Source organism: Microplitis demolitor, chromosome 6 (assembly GCF_026212275.2).
Source record: "Microplitis demolitor isolate Queensland-Clemson2020A chromosome 6, iyMicDemo2.1a, whole genome shotgun sequence".
In the NCBI taxonomy this organism is placed as follows: Eukaryota; Metazoa; Arthropoda; class Insecta; order Hymenoptera; family Braconidae; genus Microplitis; species Microplitis demolitor.
In genome coordinates, this window is record NC_068550.1 from 3,922,224 (window position 1) to 3,940,441 (window position 18,218).

General features: G+C 30.6%; 2 protein-coding genes across 9 annotated transcripts in view; one reads left to right on the plus strand and one right to left on the minus strand.

The window, feature by feature from the left end:
• Positions 1-18,218, minus strand: part of LOC103573089 (transient receptor potential-gamma protein) — a 136,640-nt gene that overhangs the window by 116,541 nt on the left and 1,881 nt on the right. The window lies entirely within an intron of this gene.
• Positions 1,038-16,683, plus strand: LOC103572910 (proton channel OtopLc). 5 transcript variants are annotated; one of them, XM_008551722.2, is made up of 8 exons: positions 1,038-1,457; positions 6,232-6,485; positions 6,652-6,794; positions 12,667-13,006; positions 13,360-13,468; positions 13,560-13,720; positions 13,803-13,959; positions 14,034-16,683. In XM_008551722.2, the coding sequence occupies exons 2-8, from the start codon at positions 6,261-6,263 to the stop codon at positions 15,629-15,631; spliced, it is 2,733 nt and encodes a 910-aa protein (XP_008549944.1). In that variant the 5' UTR covers positions 1,038-1,457; positions 6,232-6,260; the 3' UTR covers positions 15,632-16,683. The 5 variants fall into 5 exon arrangements, with proteins under 5 accessions (XP_008549944.1, XP_008549952.1, XP_008549984.1 ...); XM_008551730.2 differs by lacking the exon at positions 1,038-1,457 and adding an exon at positions 2,684-3,173; XM_008551762.2 differs by lacking the exon at positions 1,038-1,457 and adding an exon at positions 2,684-3,173 and having other exon boundaries at positions 6,232-6,470.

The following is an 18,218-nucleotide window of genomic DNA, read 5'->3' on the forward strand; positions in this document are numbered from 1 at the left end:
ATATTTGTAATCTTATACCCTTTGTACTATTTGTACCTTACGAAATTTAATACAGTCCGCAATAATCTACTAAATAAATATCTTTTAATTTATCCTTCAATATACAAAACCCAAAGGACGTTAATTAAATTACTTTTCTTGTAATTTCCTTTAATTAAAATTTATAAAAAAATTGTATTTAATTAATTAATTAATTAAATAAATTTTTTAATAAACAACAAAGTCAATTTATTTATTTAATTTTTTAAATAAATTTTTATTTAAATAAAAGTAATTAATTAATCTCCAATATACCATAAAAATGCAATTTTTATAATTAATAATTACATTTAAAAAAAATGAAATAATAATAGCGTCGCACCTTATAAATTTAATCAAATAAGTGAATAATTAGTGAAGAAAGAAAAAATGTGTATTTAGTAATAAAAATAAAAATGACCTTGAATGAGTATTATAAAAAGGCAGATTAATTTCCTAAGCGATACAGTACAGTAGCATTATTATATCAGGAACGTCAACGGCAACGTCAACAGAGAAATAGATCTAGTTGTACCTGCGTAACATCTGGGAGCTTGTAGAGAAGCGTGAGGTCCACCAACTAACAAGGGTGCGATTCTGGAACGAGGGGAAAAGTTTATACCGTAGGGTATTGATCGCGTTTTCCATCATGGGGGTGGCCGTTCTATAAAGCATCAACCCCATGAATGTAGTTGTATTATACCCATAGATTGGATTCATAAGTGTAAGTATAAAGGCAAGCGAACAGGCAGCCAACCAAGCAAGCAGCCTCGGCTGGTAAAAGTAAAAACGAGGATACATTGAAGATCGAGAGGGAGTGAATCAGGGTGATACTAACTTTATATATGTATGTATATGTATATATTGATATAGAAGGTAGCGAACCCTGTGACACGGGGTTGGACTTTTGACCGAGCTATTCCGAGCTCAGGGATATATATAAGCTGAGATATTGGATGCGCATGCCCGTAAAATCTTGTTTACATCGGCGGCTCCTTCACTGGGGCCACGCACGCCGTACGAGTATAGTGTGGTCCGTTCTCCAGTTAAGTAATTTTAACCAGAATACAATACAACAAAAACTAACGTCAAGTTGCTGAAGCAGAGGTAGAAATAGAACAAGAAGAAGAAGAAGAAGAAGAAGAGGGTTAATAACGACTGAGATAAACTGAAGCTGGAGCTGAAGAGAAGTTGAGAGAATAGAGATTGAGAAGAGGTTCCACACGCATTTTGAACAAGACAAAGAGTGCGGAAGTGGGTGAACGCAGGAGCACGCGCATTGTTTTAGAGGAACCACGCAAATAGGACTGTGTACTGTAGCCCGATTGAGGAGTGAAGCCAACCGTGAGAACACGAGGTTCAACAAGAGCCGATGGCGGACACCAAACCCACAATCGTTCGCTGTCATATCGGCTCGATTAGTAAAGTCTAGCGACTGGGTAAGTTTAATAATTGATTTATTAATTAATAATCAAGTAAATTATGATTTTTTTTTTTGCGCTTTAAATCATTTTTTAGTCAAAAATTAATTTAAAAAATTGTAAGTTAATTTTTCATATAAGAAAAAATGATGAAGCAAATTTTTACTTTTTTTTTTTATGAAAAGAATTTTTTTTTTCAAGAGTTTTATTTAAGACAAAAACTGGTACTCAACACTAACTCGTACTATTAAATACGTATAATTATCTCGATGAAACAAAAGCTTATGTATGTATACAATCAAGCGAGAAACAAAAAAAAATATATATATAATGAAAAAGGGGTTATGTACCAGGACGCGCTGCCAATTTTAAAAAGAATCCTGGCTTGGCTCGCGGTCACCCTCGGCAATTCTCTAGCGACGCGTGCAACCCCACGCGTCTACACTCCCTACGACCCCTCTTCCCTAACAACCTCCCCCTCTAACCCCTCGCAAGCCCTTAACTTCAAGTACACATACAGAGCTGCAGAAAGCTTGTACGCGAATTTACCACGCGGCCGATCGATTTCCAGCCTAACTCGTCTCTTTGTTCCCTTATCTATTTATAAAACCGATTAAAAAATTATCTCATATATAATCGATTATCGATTATCTACCCTATTTTCTTCTTTTATCTCTTTTGAAAATTCCTATAAATATATAACTATCAATAAAGATTTTTGATTTTTAATATTTTATACAACAAACCAGACAAAGGCATAGAAAGCTTTCAGTCTTGATTAACATCCGTCTGGGTTGGAGTAAAATATTCTTGAATGCACATAAAAATGCCTCTCGATATCTTTGTACTTTTATATATATATATATATATACAACAATAGTTTAAGAGTTCTGTGTGGTTCATACATACATGTACATATTAAGAGAGCTCTGACGACGACGTCGACGTAACTACAAAGGATTAAACCACAACAGTGTATGACTTTGTCAGTAAAAAATATAAATAATAAAAGTAAAAAAAAAAATTTGGGCAACCTTGCCAAAGCCCATGGCATTGAATCCATCAGACGTGCAATCGAGAGGGGGCTCCTTGTGTTGCTCTCTCTGTACCTTTATAGAGGGTGGATTTTGACCAGAGGGGATGAAAACCGACGCTAACTGGTGACTGAAAAAGAGGGGATATCTGACAGTCTATAGCCATTCTCAGAAGGTAGTTCGGCGTCATTCGTTGGCTTTTCGCGTAAAAATTATTACTCAAAAAACGCGCTGTGCTTTTGTACTTAACGATTCATCTCTTTTGCACTATTATTTACATTATTAGTATTTGCAATTGCAATAAGTAAACGTGTATTTAGTGGTCGGTGGTTAGCGCGAAATGTAATAGATACGGTTGACGACCGGTTATCACTGAGATCATTTTCCGAGCCAATGCTTTTAAATATTTAAATGTTTATATAAAGTCCGTGGGTTGCTAATGTTTATGGCGGGAGTTAAGTAAGAATGTGTAATAATATAAAAGGGAAATAGTATAGTACGAGAATCAGATAAAGATAGACAAGATATATATATCTAGTCACGCGATCTTGTCTCGATCACACAAAGCGTCAATTATGTTTTGAGCTTGCAGACGCGCTACACTTATACGCGGTTAATTTTTACAATTCACGTGATTAATCCGCTGTCTTCAAATTATTTTTACTAATTTTAACATCAAGAGTAAATTTCAATAACCATGGTAAGTTTTTTGTAAAATAAAAAAATTTTAATTTAGTAATTCCAAATAATAAAATATTACTTGTTGATAATCAATATTTCATAGAATATTAAAGTCAATTAATAATTCAAAATAAAACGAATTTTTTTTTAAATAAATTTTAAATTAGTATAAGGTATGAAATTTTAATTATCAATATTTATTGGAAAAAAAAAAAAAAATTATTTTCATTTTTATTTTTATAGATAAAATAAAAAAAAACATAAACAAACATCTCAAAATAAACCATAAAATGCCGGTAATATTTAAAAGTCACAGGTGGTCGCCACGCAGTCTGGCGAGTATTTATTTTGTCGGCTGTAGAGTTTTCGAGGTCTCCGACCGAGCTAACTCATCGATTTAATTTTATATACAGGGATGAAAGACCTAATACTACATAACATATAGACATATATATATACATACATACACATACATCATACATGTACGAGAATAGCAGAGAGTAGAGAGTAGAAACTACCCTGTATTCTGGGTAGTAAATGCAGAAGAGGAAAAGCGCCGCCACATTTCCGGTTCCGTTTGTTGTGACGCCGCGTGGCGCTACACTCGCAAGCTCTGTTTTCATACGCGTCCTGTAGCTTTTACACATGTAATATAACAAACTATGTACACGATTCATCTACATACCTTTTCATCACCTTAACACATTATACCTATTGAATCTAAATACAAATACAAATACAAATACAAATACATGTAAATGTGTGTGTAGATAAAATAAAAATCTAAGCGTATGAACGTGTTGCTTGCCGACACCCGACCCGGAATAACCACCACCAGAGGAACGACCTAACCCAACCTCGACCCTTGCCGGTGTTGTCAAGGAATTATTCAGTCTTTAAATAAACGTACGACAATACCTATCAGTAATTTTTTTTTCTATTCATAAACTTAAAGTTTTAAGTATGGGTGTGACGAGTTGATGTGCCGTTTTTGTACAGAAGACTTTTAATTATTATTCAAATTATCGATTAATTGCTGACATGATATATCATTTTTTGTTTTCTGTTTTTAATTAAGACGAGTGAAACCGAGAAAGAGTAAGTGTATTGGACGTCAGGTATTATAAATTCTTTTGTTTCGAGTACATGCTAAATATCAGAGTTGAGTTTTTAAGTCAAGAATCATCAGTATTACTTTTTTTTTTTTTTCTTTTTTTCTAAGGATCCACTCAAGTGGCAGCCGCTTTACATCGATCACTTGTCCTAGTTCTTTTGCTCAACCTGAATTGAGATTTTTAGTAAATTTTAAATGATGATTCATCTCTGGATATGAATAAATTATTTTTTCTCTCAGATTTTGTTAATTAATCTATTAAATATTTTTTTTTGTTTTTTTTTTTTTTTTATAATTAAGAGCTTTTGCAGGATTTTAATTTGTAATTGAAATAATAAATTTGATTATTATTTTTTCAATGAATTTGTTGTTATTTTATATAATGTATCAAATTTTATTAAAAAGTTCTGAAAGTGCACTTTCTTTAGATTATAAATTTATCAGAAACGAATGCTAAATTTGACTCAACTAATAATTACATTATTATTATTGTATTGCTTTATTTACTGTTTCATCTTTATTTCAAATCGCAGTTATAAATGGCATTATTATTCATTGTATTAAACTTAATTGATGAGTGATTGATTTAATTAATATTACATAAAAGCAGTCGATTCAAATTTTTAATACATATAAATTAAAGTACTAAAATACTTGGCATCGAAATTTATCTCGATTGTCAAATTGAAAAATTTAATTATAAACCAGACCGACTCAATCAGAAAATTACATATATTTTAAAAAAAGGAAAGTAAAGTAAAAATTTTTTTTGTTGATTGCTTCAAAAGTAATTGAATACTTGTATAAATTTTTGAGTTAATTGAAAAATGGGTAGAGTTGAAAAAAGTTGACAGTACAAAAAACAAAAATTAATTTAACCAAAAATTTTTCAGACGTGAAATAATACCGACTAAATTTAATACAATGAGTTCGATCTATTTATAGTCAATATGCAATTGTAAGTACACAATAAACTAATAATAAATTTCTCAATTCAATTGAAAATTTTATAAACATTTTGTTAAGAATTTTTTAAATGGAAAAATTCAAAATTAAAATCCCATCAAGTTAATCATTTAATTATTACATAAAAAAAAATTACATTAATAATTACTGCCTAGAAATAATTCAAATTTTTAGCGGAAAGTTTTGAAATCAACCGGCATCCTATCAAAGAATTATTATTATTGTTTTTATTATCATTATTATTATTCACTAAATTATTAGGTTGTTAATTTTATAAATTGTCAGAATGATTGATATCAATTTATTTAATATATTATTATATTTAACGCATGACATAAATTCACATAAATATGTTTATGTCGCGTTTACTAGAGTACATATGTGATACATGTGTAAATGGGTTAAGGCTTGAATGGTATGGATGAGCTAAATATAATGCGACAGGCAACAGTAACTAGAAGCAAAGGCGGTTAGAATAGAAGGGATGCTCCGAGGTGTCGACGTCGTCGTGTCCAGTTAATATCGCGACGCCGGTCAAATATCTCTAGCTAATGTATTAATTTAGTTCATTATTTGCATAATAATACCTTACTCCATATTATATATTACTAATATATATATATATATAGACCAGCTTTTGATACACATATATGTCAAGTGGACTAGACATCGTATTAATATATATGTATCAAGTGGATAAAAGTTTAGGTGTAGGTTAATGGCTATATATCTATATATTTATATACATCTTGACATATTTAGTTTCTAGTGTCATAAATTGATCTAAAGTTATCTTGAGACGGACTCAAGTTGATTTAAGAACGTGGGTAATCTTCATTGAATACAAACATATGACATCTTACGTCGCTTTATATATATATATAAAAGAATTCCATCAATTTAATATGATGTTAAAAAAATTAAAAATTAAAGAAAATTAAATTTGTTATTTTTTTTTTTGGGATTATTAATTATTTTAAAAAATTATAAATTGCAGATAAACGGAGACCTATTGATCCAAAGGAGATGCAACGGTGTCCTTACCTGCACGAGATGAAGGAGCGTCTGCTCTCGCAGCCGACCCCAACCGATAGCCTGGACATGGAACGACTGGACGGTGGTACTCCGGTAAAGGAGGCTAATCTCCATACAGAGTACCCGGCACAAACGAACCCTGGAGTGATCCCCGACCCCCCCGAAATGCCACCCGACACCTTGATTGGCACCGTCGTCAAGGTAAATGATCCCGAGGTAATGATCGCACCGTTCCTTCCTGCTGCACAATTACTTACTACTTACTAATTGTAATTATTTTATTATTAAACCATCAATCATTGGCTTACTAATTCATAAATATTTTTTTGTTGCTATCTAGTGATTTTTTAACTATGCTAATTTGATATTTAAATTATTACAGCTCAATTCAGATGGATATGGATCACATACGTCTCCGGCCCATGCGAGACAACCTCTTGTACCTCAGGGTTCGATGAATCCTCCGTTATGCCTTACCCCATCACATTCTGGTTATGACAGGAGAAATTTACCAAAGAATGCTAAGTAAGTTAATTATCCGAAAAATAAAAAAAGTGTTTTTTTTTTCAATGATAAAAAAAAAATAATTTTTGAGTATAACGAGAAAATATTTAATTTTCAAAGGCTCATAACTTGAAAGCCGTTAATTTTTATGTAAATTTTAAAAAGACCTTTTTTTGAGTAAATTAAATTTTCTAAAAAAAAATATTCTGACATTCAAGTGCGTAAACTTAATAGTCAAGGTGCTGGGGGCCTTAAAAAAGAACCCTAGACAATTCTACTCATCCAACGTACGACTACTCAAGTGTAAAAAGTACCTCATAAAAAATTTTTATAGTACGCGTAATTACGGCAATTAAACGCAAAAAAAAAAAAAAATGAATCTCATTCATAAATTAAAAAAAATCCCAAGATAATTTTTAGTTCTTTGGCTACAGAATCGCGGCAGCACCCGCGTTAATTCGCGCTCTCTCTTCTCGACTTTACTCTCTGTACCAAAATCAATACCCGTGCGTAAGATACAATTTGCATTAATATAATTATCAATTTAATAATCAACCGATGCCTCAATGCAGATTTCCATGAAATGAAAACCAAATGGAAATAATAAAATTATAAAGAAAACAAAAGATTTAAATGTTAATTAAAAATTGAAATCTAAATATTTGAGCGTACATTTAAACGGAAACGCCCGTGAGATTTAGTTAGAATCAAGTGGAAAAAGAGGGTAGCTTGATAGAATTTAGTACTCGCGCGTAAGGTCAATGACCTCTAGTGTGGTATCGAACGGGTCAGTGGGTCGAGTCCTCACTCTCTTACTCTCTCTCTCTTTTGGATTCTGGTCCTCTGTTCAATCTCCCGCCATCGCTGTACAATTCTATCCCCCAGGAATTCCCACTTGTAATAATTCAAATGTCCCAATGACCTGCCCCCTTAGCACTGAAACTACAAATCCTCACCTCTAATCCAAATTCCCTATAGTAAATCTTTGATTCATCCAAAGATAAATTTTCGAATCATGGAGCATAAAAATAAAATCTAAAAAGCTGGGAAAAAAAATGATACTCGCGCTTGCTCAACATTTGTACTTGATGATGAAAAGGGGATGAAATGGTGCGCGGGCGCAAGAAGCTGCTGCCCGGGAAGAGGCTACCCAGGCGAAGCCTCAGTCTCCGGGATGCTGAGGGCGGTGGATCGTGATTCCACCTCTAGATCAGCTTATCCCACTTAAAATTGTGTCTCAAATGTCATTATTTTATTTTATTTATTTATCAAACGTTTAAATTTGTTAGATTACATTTTTTCGTGTTTTTTAAGTTCCCCGTCCATTTTACCCCCTTTTTAAATTCTCTCCAATTTTTTCCACCCCTTTGTCTTTTTTCCGGTACGAATAACAATAGCCGTGTACGATTGTCTAATTTCGAAAAATAACTTTACATATAATTCTATTTTTAAAAAAAGTGGCGGGAAATTTAAAAATTATTTTTAAATCATTTGAATTTTTTTTCTTTTTAATTATCATAACATAAATACAAAGGAATATTAAAATATTTTTCTTCACTTAAGATCCAAGTCTTTTGACCTACTTTAGAGTTCCTTTGTCTGAAGCAACAGTTTGAGTCCAAAGTTTAAATTAAAAATTAACCGAAGAAGAAAAATACTAAAAATAAATACAAGTATATACTATAAAACAAACGATTTTTTTTTTTTTTTTAGTAATAATTGGGGTGGGTCTGCGCGAAAATTCGGTTCACCAAAATGGCGGATGGAGCTGACGCCCACTGACAATCGTACTCGGCTATTTCCCGCTATTTTTTAATCTCGCGGTCTTTATCTCTTAATTTATTTAAATAAAAAATAATTCAATAATTATTTTCAATAATCGGCATACTTTCAAATGAGTAGGGGGACTGTAGGAAATTATTAACGATCAACAAATCATAAATAATAGATAACCGTAGTAGTATTAATAATAATAATAATAATAAGTAATAGAGTGTTAGTGTAAAAAAAAAAAAAAAAACAAAAAAAAATGGTGGGCGGTGGTGATTGCAAAGTGGCGACGGTTGAAGTGGAAGCCGCGGCAGTGAATGACAATACGGCAACTTTGCCATCTAATCGACCGCTAAATCCTCAAGGTGGGGTGGCCGGTCCACCATCAAATGCGACACAAGATAACGCTGAGAAGAACAACGCCGCGAACAAAGAAATGGAACTCAAAAATGTCCGTTCTACACCCGCTAAACAGTAAGCGTTTTTTTGGTTGCTTTTTTCTCCAGAAGTATCATACATTTTTTTTTTTTTTCTGAATAATGAGAGAATGAGGGAATATGACGCATGAGTTTACAATGGCCACGGCAAGTGTGGATACGTGATAACAAAAAAAAAAAAAATTCCAGACGAGGGTTGTTCACGTATGCGTATATACTGATGGAGATGAAAGCCGTCTCGAGCTTTTGATACAAAAGAGAAATTTTCATTTCAAAAATGAATAAAACTACTGCGTTACTAGTTAAAATATTTTTGTATTAAATTTTTAATGAATTCGAAAATATCTTTAGTAGGTTAAATTTAAAAAATTCAAAAGTTTATTTTGCTGAGCAGTAAATTTATATTTGAGGACTGCAAAAAAATTAAAAATGTAATTTTATAAATAATTAATATGTGACCCGTTAAATTCATTGCCATCAATCCTGTTTTAAGATCGTCAACCGTAATAGGATAAAAAAAAAAAAAAACAAGTTCTCGAATTTCACTCCCAAGACGCAATAGACATGACACTTGAATGCATCACCATTCGACAGTCAGTCGTCTCGCGTTTCTCTTAACGTCATGTGTCAATCGCGATATCATTACATTCATTAATATAAATACAACTATACATATATATATATACTATTTAATCCCAAACCAACACACCATAGAAATAAATTCACTAGCGAGTGCTCACATAAAATAAAAATTTTTAAATTTTAAAATAAAATAAATTTCATAAATTTTGTGTTAATTAGTCTCATTAAAAATTAGTTTACTAAAAATAACTTAAAAAAAATTTTTTTTTTATTCTAAAATCTGTGTTAATTAGTCTCCTAAGGATTTTAGAACAATATAAAATTTTTGTAAAGAAGTTTTAATTAAAAAAAAAAAAAAATAAATAATTTTTAGTGTTCACTAATAAATATATATATAAATAAATAAATAAAATCCAATAAATCGGATAACAATATGAACTACTAGAAAACGACGTATAAGAGAAAGAATGACAGTAGAGGGGAGTAGAGTGAGATTGGAGCGAGAGTTGAAAGTAGGTAGTACTCTGTGTAGAGTAGAGTATTCGCGGTATGATATCGACCAGGAGCTCGAAGGCTTGGACCGTTCGGAGTCTGTGCCATGCACTACTGTTACCACTTAGATTACATACAACATACACCATACTACATACTCATATGAGTATATGAAGCCATCGTACTCTCCTTACTACGTAATATCACGTAGTGTATAATATCACAGACAAGAGAATAAAAAATATATAATTCGAGTAGACTCTAGTCTACTAAAACTAGAGCTAAAGGCATAGTAAAAAGTCGCTGACTCATCAACTGACGATCTTGCTCGATTTTCTCAACTACACTGCGACACTATTTAGTTTTTTTTTTTTCTCTCGGATGTGTATTCTTCTTTTAACAGAGTACTTAAAAGTTGAGCCAAGGAACTTGTGATGACATGAGACATTACACTCTAGTTCTATTGGTTCAGTTAGACAGGAGCAATTAGTACGACCCGTTAACCCCGAGGTTTAATTCACTCTCAAGTGCCGTCTTCTCAATTTGTTGAGAGACTCTAACTGTTTACAAAAGAGCTCACTAACTTTTTTATTTTGTTTTATTTATTTTTAATTATACATTGTTTTAAGACTCATACTGTTAAGATCGATTTAATTGCAATAAAGACTTTATTAGATTTTTATTTCAAGTTTATTGGATTTTTATTTTCATGTATTCAGCTATTGGGTTTATAACTCTAACTCTGTTTATTGGATTTTTATTGGGTATTTTACTGTTCAGGTTCTATTGAAAACTAGTACAAAAGTTTTATCGATAATTAATCGAATATTTAATTAAAATTTTTTAATTAATTAATTCAAAGTTTTAATGAGTAAAATTTTAGTAAAAAATTTGTTAGTGTAATTTGATAGCTTGTTGATAAAAAAAAATGTTAAAAAATTCATTTGATATGAATATAAATTTTTATGCAAGCAATACGCTCTAATTAATTATTGCGCATAATAATTACGAATGGGGCTGGAAAAAAAGAGGGATAACAGGTCATCGAGCATCAGTCAAGTCAAAAGCTTTAATATTTATATTTATTTCATTAGTTTTATTTATTTTATAATAAATATCATTTTTTATCTGATGAATTTTTTTAAAGACCGCGAGCTTGGAAGGAAAAATTCAATTTTTTTAGTTTAAAAAAAAATTTTGCTCGAGAGTCTGATTTGGTATTTAAAATTCAGATGTAGAAAGTTGAAAACGGATGAATATAGACGTCTGATTAATTATTTTATAAGAATAAAATTTAAATGCGACTTTTGATGTGTTCGATTTTTTTAATTTGCTGACTTTTCTATAAAAATTCCGTAGGAAAAAAAATTTTTAAATCTAAAAAATCATCGTGTCTAAATTACTTATTGATTTCGAATAAATTATAATTATAAATACGCAGAAAAAAGTAATCTGAATATATATTTTTAATTTTAAAACTCATATACGTAAATTGTAAAAAAAAAAATACCGGGTTGATTTTAATTATTTTAAAAGGTTGCGGTCAGTCTATTGATTTTGAATAATATAAATATATAAAATATATAATTAAAAAAAAAAAAAAATTAAAATAGGTTTGCTATTGATTAAAACACCCACTTGGAAGTACGAGAGAAAATGATTCCAAGGTTATAACAACCTCTGCAATCAGCAAGTCAGGAAATATCATGACATAATTATTGAGTATTGAACATGTGTACAAGTATCAGTACAAGTATGAGAGTTTAATAAATACATATAATACACGTGGTTTGTAAGAAAAGTTATGAGAAGAATAATAACATTCAGTCTGGATATAAGCCAGCCTACAAACAGTCGTTGCTTTTCTAAACACTCAAATCGCAAATGCAAAAATAGAATTTATTATTACTTTTTTTTATAACTATTTTTTTTTCTACATATATATCATAAAATAACATAAACCTGCGTCAGTTAATACTTTGCAACCATGCGATACACGTCTTGTTCAATTGTTGCCTAATAATAAATAATTAATATTTTTATTAAATAAGAAAGTCATTAGATTTAATGGTGTGTGGAGGTTGAAGGACGCGGACCACGCGTTATTTTAATATTTTTAATTAATAATATTATTAATTATCAATATTGTAGTTACATTTGAATCGAATTAAAATAAATAACGAATTGAAAAAAAAATTTAATATGGAAACCGAAATTATGCCATTTGTGGAAAATGATAGTAGTAATGGTACAACTCAAATTTTGCCATTAAGAAATAGTAGAATTCGTAATATGGAGCCTAAACGGTAAGATTTTTTTTTTTTTAATTTACAAAGAAAAAAAAATTATATTTTCAGTCGAACGAATTTCAACATCAAAATTAATTATAAAAATTTTATCAATTATTTATATCTCATTAATTCAGGAAAAAATAAAATTTTAATTCATTGAAGTTAATTTGAAAAATTTAAATTAAAAAAAAAATTGACAATTGGCCTGAATTTACTAATTTGTAACAAACAAAAATTAATTGAATATATTAATAATTTGTTTATTAATAAGGAATGATTTTAGAAATTTGTTAAAAAAAAAAAATTTAATTAATTTTTCAGAACGTCATTGTTTATAATTATGAGCTTCATCTACGCAAAGCTACTGGTGGTAGTGTGTGTGGCGTATGTAATAAGTGAAGTTGTAACTCACAAGCTACCATTGTATTACTTTGAGGGTTTCTTCGCTTACATGTACGGGATGAGTATCCTTTTCTTGCTCTACGTCTTTTGCTTTCTGCTACAAGAAAGCGCCTGTTGCTCGAGGGGCGCGGAAACTCCACCTCCACCTCCAAAACCACCGAAACCTCCCAAGGAGCCAAAGGATAAGAAAAATAAAAAAGATAAGAAAGACAACAAAAAAGATAATAAGAAAGACACCAAGAATAAAAAAGATTTTCAGGTATAAAAATAGTATTAATAATGATAATTTATTGTACGCTAAATAGCTCATTTCCAGTAGCCAATATTTTATCATACTGGGTCATGACTCAGATTTTGTAGAATTTTAAATAAATTATATTGATGATGTAAGCAACTTTTATGGGAGACATGTGCCAGCTTAAAATAAATACTTAGCAAAAGTGGGAGTATTCAATGCTTTTGTTTATTTTACTTTGCTATGATTTGAAAGTGAAACTGGAATTAATCATTGCCAATAATTTATTTTCATTTGTCATAATAAAAAATTAAATTATTTATCAGAAATTTTTTTCTAATTAATAATAAAATAATATGAAATAATTAAAACAATAGGATGCTAGTGATGTTGAAGCTGGAGTATCAACTCGCGTGTCACGTAAACGCAAAACTTCACAAAATGACCACAGTCACGGAAGCTTCTTCCTCAGAATCGGTGCAATTGGTAACTTTTCAAAACCTCTTAAGAAATTTTCCTACTTATATTCCAATTTAAAATTCCTCATGAAAAACTTGATAAATATTAAATTTTTTAGCATTCGGACTCGGTACCATGGTATACAATGGACTCGAATTCGGAGCTTTCTTTGAAATTCCACCGACTTCACCATGTTTCCAAATCCTCCATGGCGTTAATCCATTGCTACAAATGGTCTTTACATTCATGCAAATGTACTTCATCTTTATGAACTCGCGGGTAAAATATTTTTTTCTTTACACTATCCTCAAATATCTCAAGTTAGACGTTCAATAAAACTTTACATAATTTTTCATTACAGCTAAACATTCACCGATTTAAAGTAATCGCACGCTTTGGACTGATGCACGTCGTAGCAACGAATCTCTGCGTCTGGGTGAGGACCCTAGTTTTCGAAAGTCTTAAAGAAATCACCCAAATCAATTTGCGTTACAGCAAACCCGATCTTGGAATCATTGGTAAGTCAATCTTCGACTTTAAAAAGAATAAATAAACCTCAAAATTGAATCTCAATTAATTATTAAAATTCCAGAGAGCATTCGTCAACATTCACTTAACCACGCTGGTGTAATATTAGGCAACGAGCCGCGTGATATAGCACAACTACGCCTCGCACCATCCTCATCAACTTCAAACTTAGCAACAAAATTACTCGGCGCGACGGCAGCAACAACCCGACGATTAATCCGGACAACACCGTCATCAATAAACCGTTACGCGCGTTCAACGGCACGTTCAGTAGCACGTGCAATAACTCACGGCACCACATCGACCTTAGCAACATTTACACCAAGTACTGAAACAACCCCACATATAACAACATCTACATCAACAACAACCACAACATCAACAACTCCCCCGACAACATCAACAACAACTCCTTCCACTACGACCACAACAATATTCCCATCAACATCAACAACAACTTCAACAGCTCGACCCACATTATCAACAATAGTAGACGCCTTTACAAGTACTATAAAACCTAATATAACAACTCCAACTCTAACGAGCACTACATCAACAATAGCGCCACCTGTACCAACATCAGCGCCCTTAACAACATACGCATCAATGATGTTGGATTTCGGTGACCCAGCTTCCTCAATAAACAAAGGAATTCCGCCGTTACTTGACATTGTTAATCAAACCAACGGAACAAGTGTTTGGAGCCCAACGTTTGCATTCTACCAAAGCGCACCCTTGAATGAAAATGCATGCGGTCGCGTAAATATAATGGGAACCATTGTCCAAGATGCTGCCCCATATCTGTTTCCATTTATCATTGAATACAGTTTGATCGGAGCAGCAGTTATTTACGTTATGTGGAAGCACATTGGGCGCCACCCACGTTGGCCGCATCAAGCGGAAGCCGATTTAGAGCGTCGACTTGAAGCGATGCTTTCACGTCGTGCCGTTGCCCTGGCACATGCAGGTCACGGTCGCGTTGATTGTGTGGGCGCCAGCAAGGGGCTTTTTGTTGGGCTTTTCCTACTGGTTGGTTCCTTGATCTGTTTGATCCTTTTCTTTGTTCTAATTCATCACCCGTCATTCGGATTACTCGCAATCTATCTGGCAGATGTGTCACACTGCGTTTTGATGGCATTCTCAATAATAGCTATCATAATTGGTTTCATTCGTGTACAGAGTCTGAAATTCAAAGCCGAAGAACAAAGTGACCTCAATGATATTCTGTTGCGTGTTTCGGGTTTCGGTTTGTTCCTTTACGCTGTTTTTAGTGTAATTGCTGGTTCATTGGCGGCATTTACACACGAACCAAATTTATTGGTGATGGTTACTGGTTTATTGGCTATTGTACAAGTTGTATTGCAAATGTTGTTTATTGCAGATGTATCACGTAGGCGTGTACATTTACCAGAACATGATCGTAGCAAACCTGGACGCCAAGTTGTTACATTTTTACTTATTTGTAATGTAACAATGTGGGTTATTTATACATTTGAGACACAAAAAGTCGTTGCTAATCCAGTGCAACTTGATTTCTATGGTTCTCTTGCGTGGATTATTGTACAAAGGGTCACTATGCCACTTTGTATATTCCACAGGTTCCATAGCGCGGTTACGCTTGCTGAAATATGGAAAACCAGCTACAAAGCGCGTTTGGAGTAAGATCTGATAATTGATATCAATGTTTGAAGTGTCGATTAAATTTTCAGAGCTCCGTTTGATGAGAAGATGAAGAAAAAAAAAATCCTCTGGTACCAATAGGATACGGATTTTTTTTAAAGAGCTCGATTATTAGCATGTTTTTTTTTGCCAAACAAACCATTTGTCACTGATGCATTTTTATACTTTTATACCTTCACATCCTGTATTACGCATCGAGAATTATTGTGGAAAAATAAAAAAAATCAACGGCATTACATCCTGCCTATGAAAATTATAAAAACGAAAAATCCGATGCAACAATTAGGATAAACAATTTTAATTGTTTGTTTTTTTGTTTGTTATTTTTGTATAATGTAATTCTAATATATGTAAGTACGAGTACTTAATATTGAAAAAAAAATAATAATAAATAAAAGTGGGATCATAATTTATTAATTTTAAAATGCTTGACGCAAGTAAAAAAAAAAAAGAAGTAAAAATAAATAAAAAATAATACGTTTGTAGCGTATTTGTAAAGTACAAAATTGTTTATAATTCTAAGATTATATTTTACAATTGGCGTGTGTAATTTTTTTCCTTTATTGGAAAATTATTTAAGTTAATTCTAACAAAAGAATAAAAAAAAAAAAAATAAATAAAGGAAAGAAAAAAAAAATATCATGAAATAGAGATATTTTAAGTGTCAACGCGAGGTTCAAATGGATTAGATGAAAGAGACGGTAATAAAATCGGTCATACTACGAAATAAACAAAAAAAAAAAAGAAAATAATGATAGATATCATTAGATAATAGATATAAAAAAATGAAGATTAAGTAGATACATTCCTATCTGAAATTAGATGAAAGTTATCTCGTGTCGCTATCAAACATAAATTTAATCATCGAGTCATCGAAAAAGTAATAATTAAATGAATGAATAAAAAGTATAGATAAAATTAGTTATTGTTCTACGTGTTCGCAAATTCATTAAAGAAAAAAAAAAATTCAAACGACATTAAATATGTACTTAGCTTCGCGTTCTCATTGTAACACTGTTCAAACGCTCTGTCAACTCGTCACGATATTACTAATATAAATCTATATATATATATATATATATATATATATATATATATATATATATATATATATATATATAAATATAAATATATATAATATAAATAAATAATAATATTCAAAATACATTGACCCAAATTACACAACTGATATTACCATTACCATTAAATTAGTTAATGATATAAATAATAGATTACATTTAAAAAAAATATAACTATTAACATTATAAATAAATTTATAATAAAGCCGCGACTTTTTAAAAATTATTGAGGTATAAAAAAAATTGATGATTAAATTTATCAAATGTTCTAAAGTACTTTGTAAATATCTCGAACTGATAAACAAACACAGTGTCTGTGAGAAAAAAAAAAAAAAAAAAAAAAAAAAAAAAAAAATTTTAATTAACTAAATTTATTTTAATTATTATCATTACTGTAATAATTATTTAGCTATAATTTGAATTTATTTTTTTATATAAAAAAAAAAAAAAAAAACAAAAAGAAAATAAAAAATCTGAAGAAAATTTCATCAATATTCTGCACATTAATTATTTGTGCTTACGAGAATTTAAGCGAGTTTGTGAAGTTACAGATTTAGTAGATTATGTCCTTGACATGACCAACGCATATGATTACGAAAAAAAAAAAAAATAATAAACAACTTAAGGGGTTGAGTCCGTCTATTTAATCATATTGTAAAACAAATATTATTATATTATACATTAATTAATGAATTAATTGCCAGTAAAATTTATTAAACACTAGAATTATTAAACAAGGCACTGCCAACAGGACCAACTCCTAAAATGATACTGAGTACCGGACAAAATTTGTTTTAAAATATAATTAAATAAACTATTTAAAAGAAAATTAATTATTCATAAAAATTTGAATATCTAATTATATAAATGTAACCCTCCATAATAAACCTAGTCCTTAAAAATACTCATTATCTCCCTTGCCATAAATTACCCTCCATCATGTGTGAATGATTAATAATTTAAATGAAATATTGTAAGTGAGATCTAATAATGACTGAGTGATTGAAATTATTTTTAAAAATTTCCCGACTGTCTCTGGACTTGGGCAAAAAAAATTTTCGTTTAATTCAAACGTTTAAATATCTACTAGTTATAAGCCTAAGTGATAAATTTTTTTAAATGACGAAATCGAGCAATTAATTATTGTTATTTTTTTTTTTTTTAATTTAAGCAATTTTAAAAATTAATTTTTGAAAAGCTCGTCTTTCTCAATAATTGTAATATTTAATAATAATAATTATATTATATAAATTAAAATAACAAAGTTATTTAACCAAGTAGCGAAATAAATAATTAAAAAAAAAAAGTATGATGTAAAACATTTTTTGATGTCTTCAAACGTAACTGAAACAATTTTTAAAACACACGCGCACAATTGACAATTTAAAAAAAAGAAAAAAAATTTACAAACATATATATAAAAATATATATATATATATAAACAAAACTCACGAATACATACAAAAAAGATGTAATTTTAATTATTATCA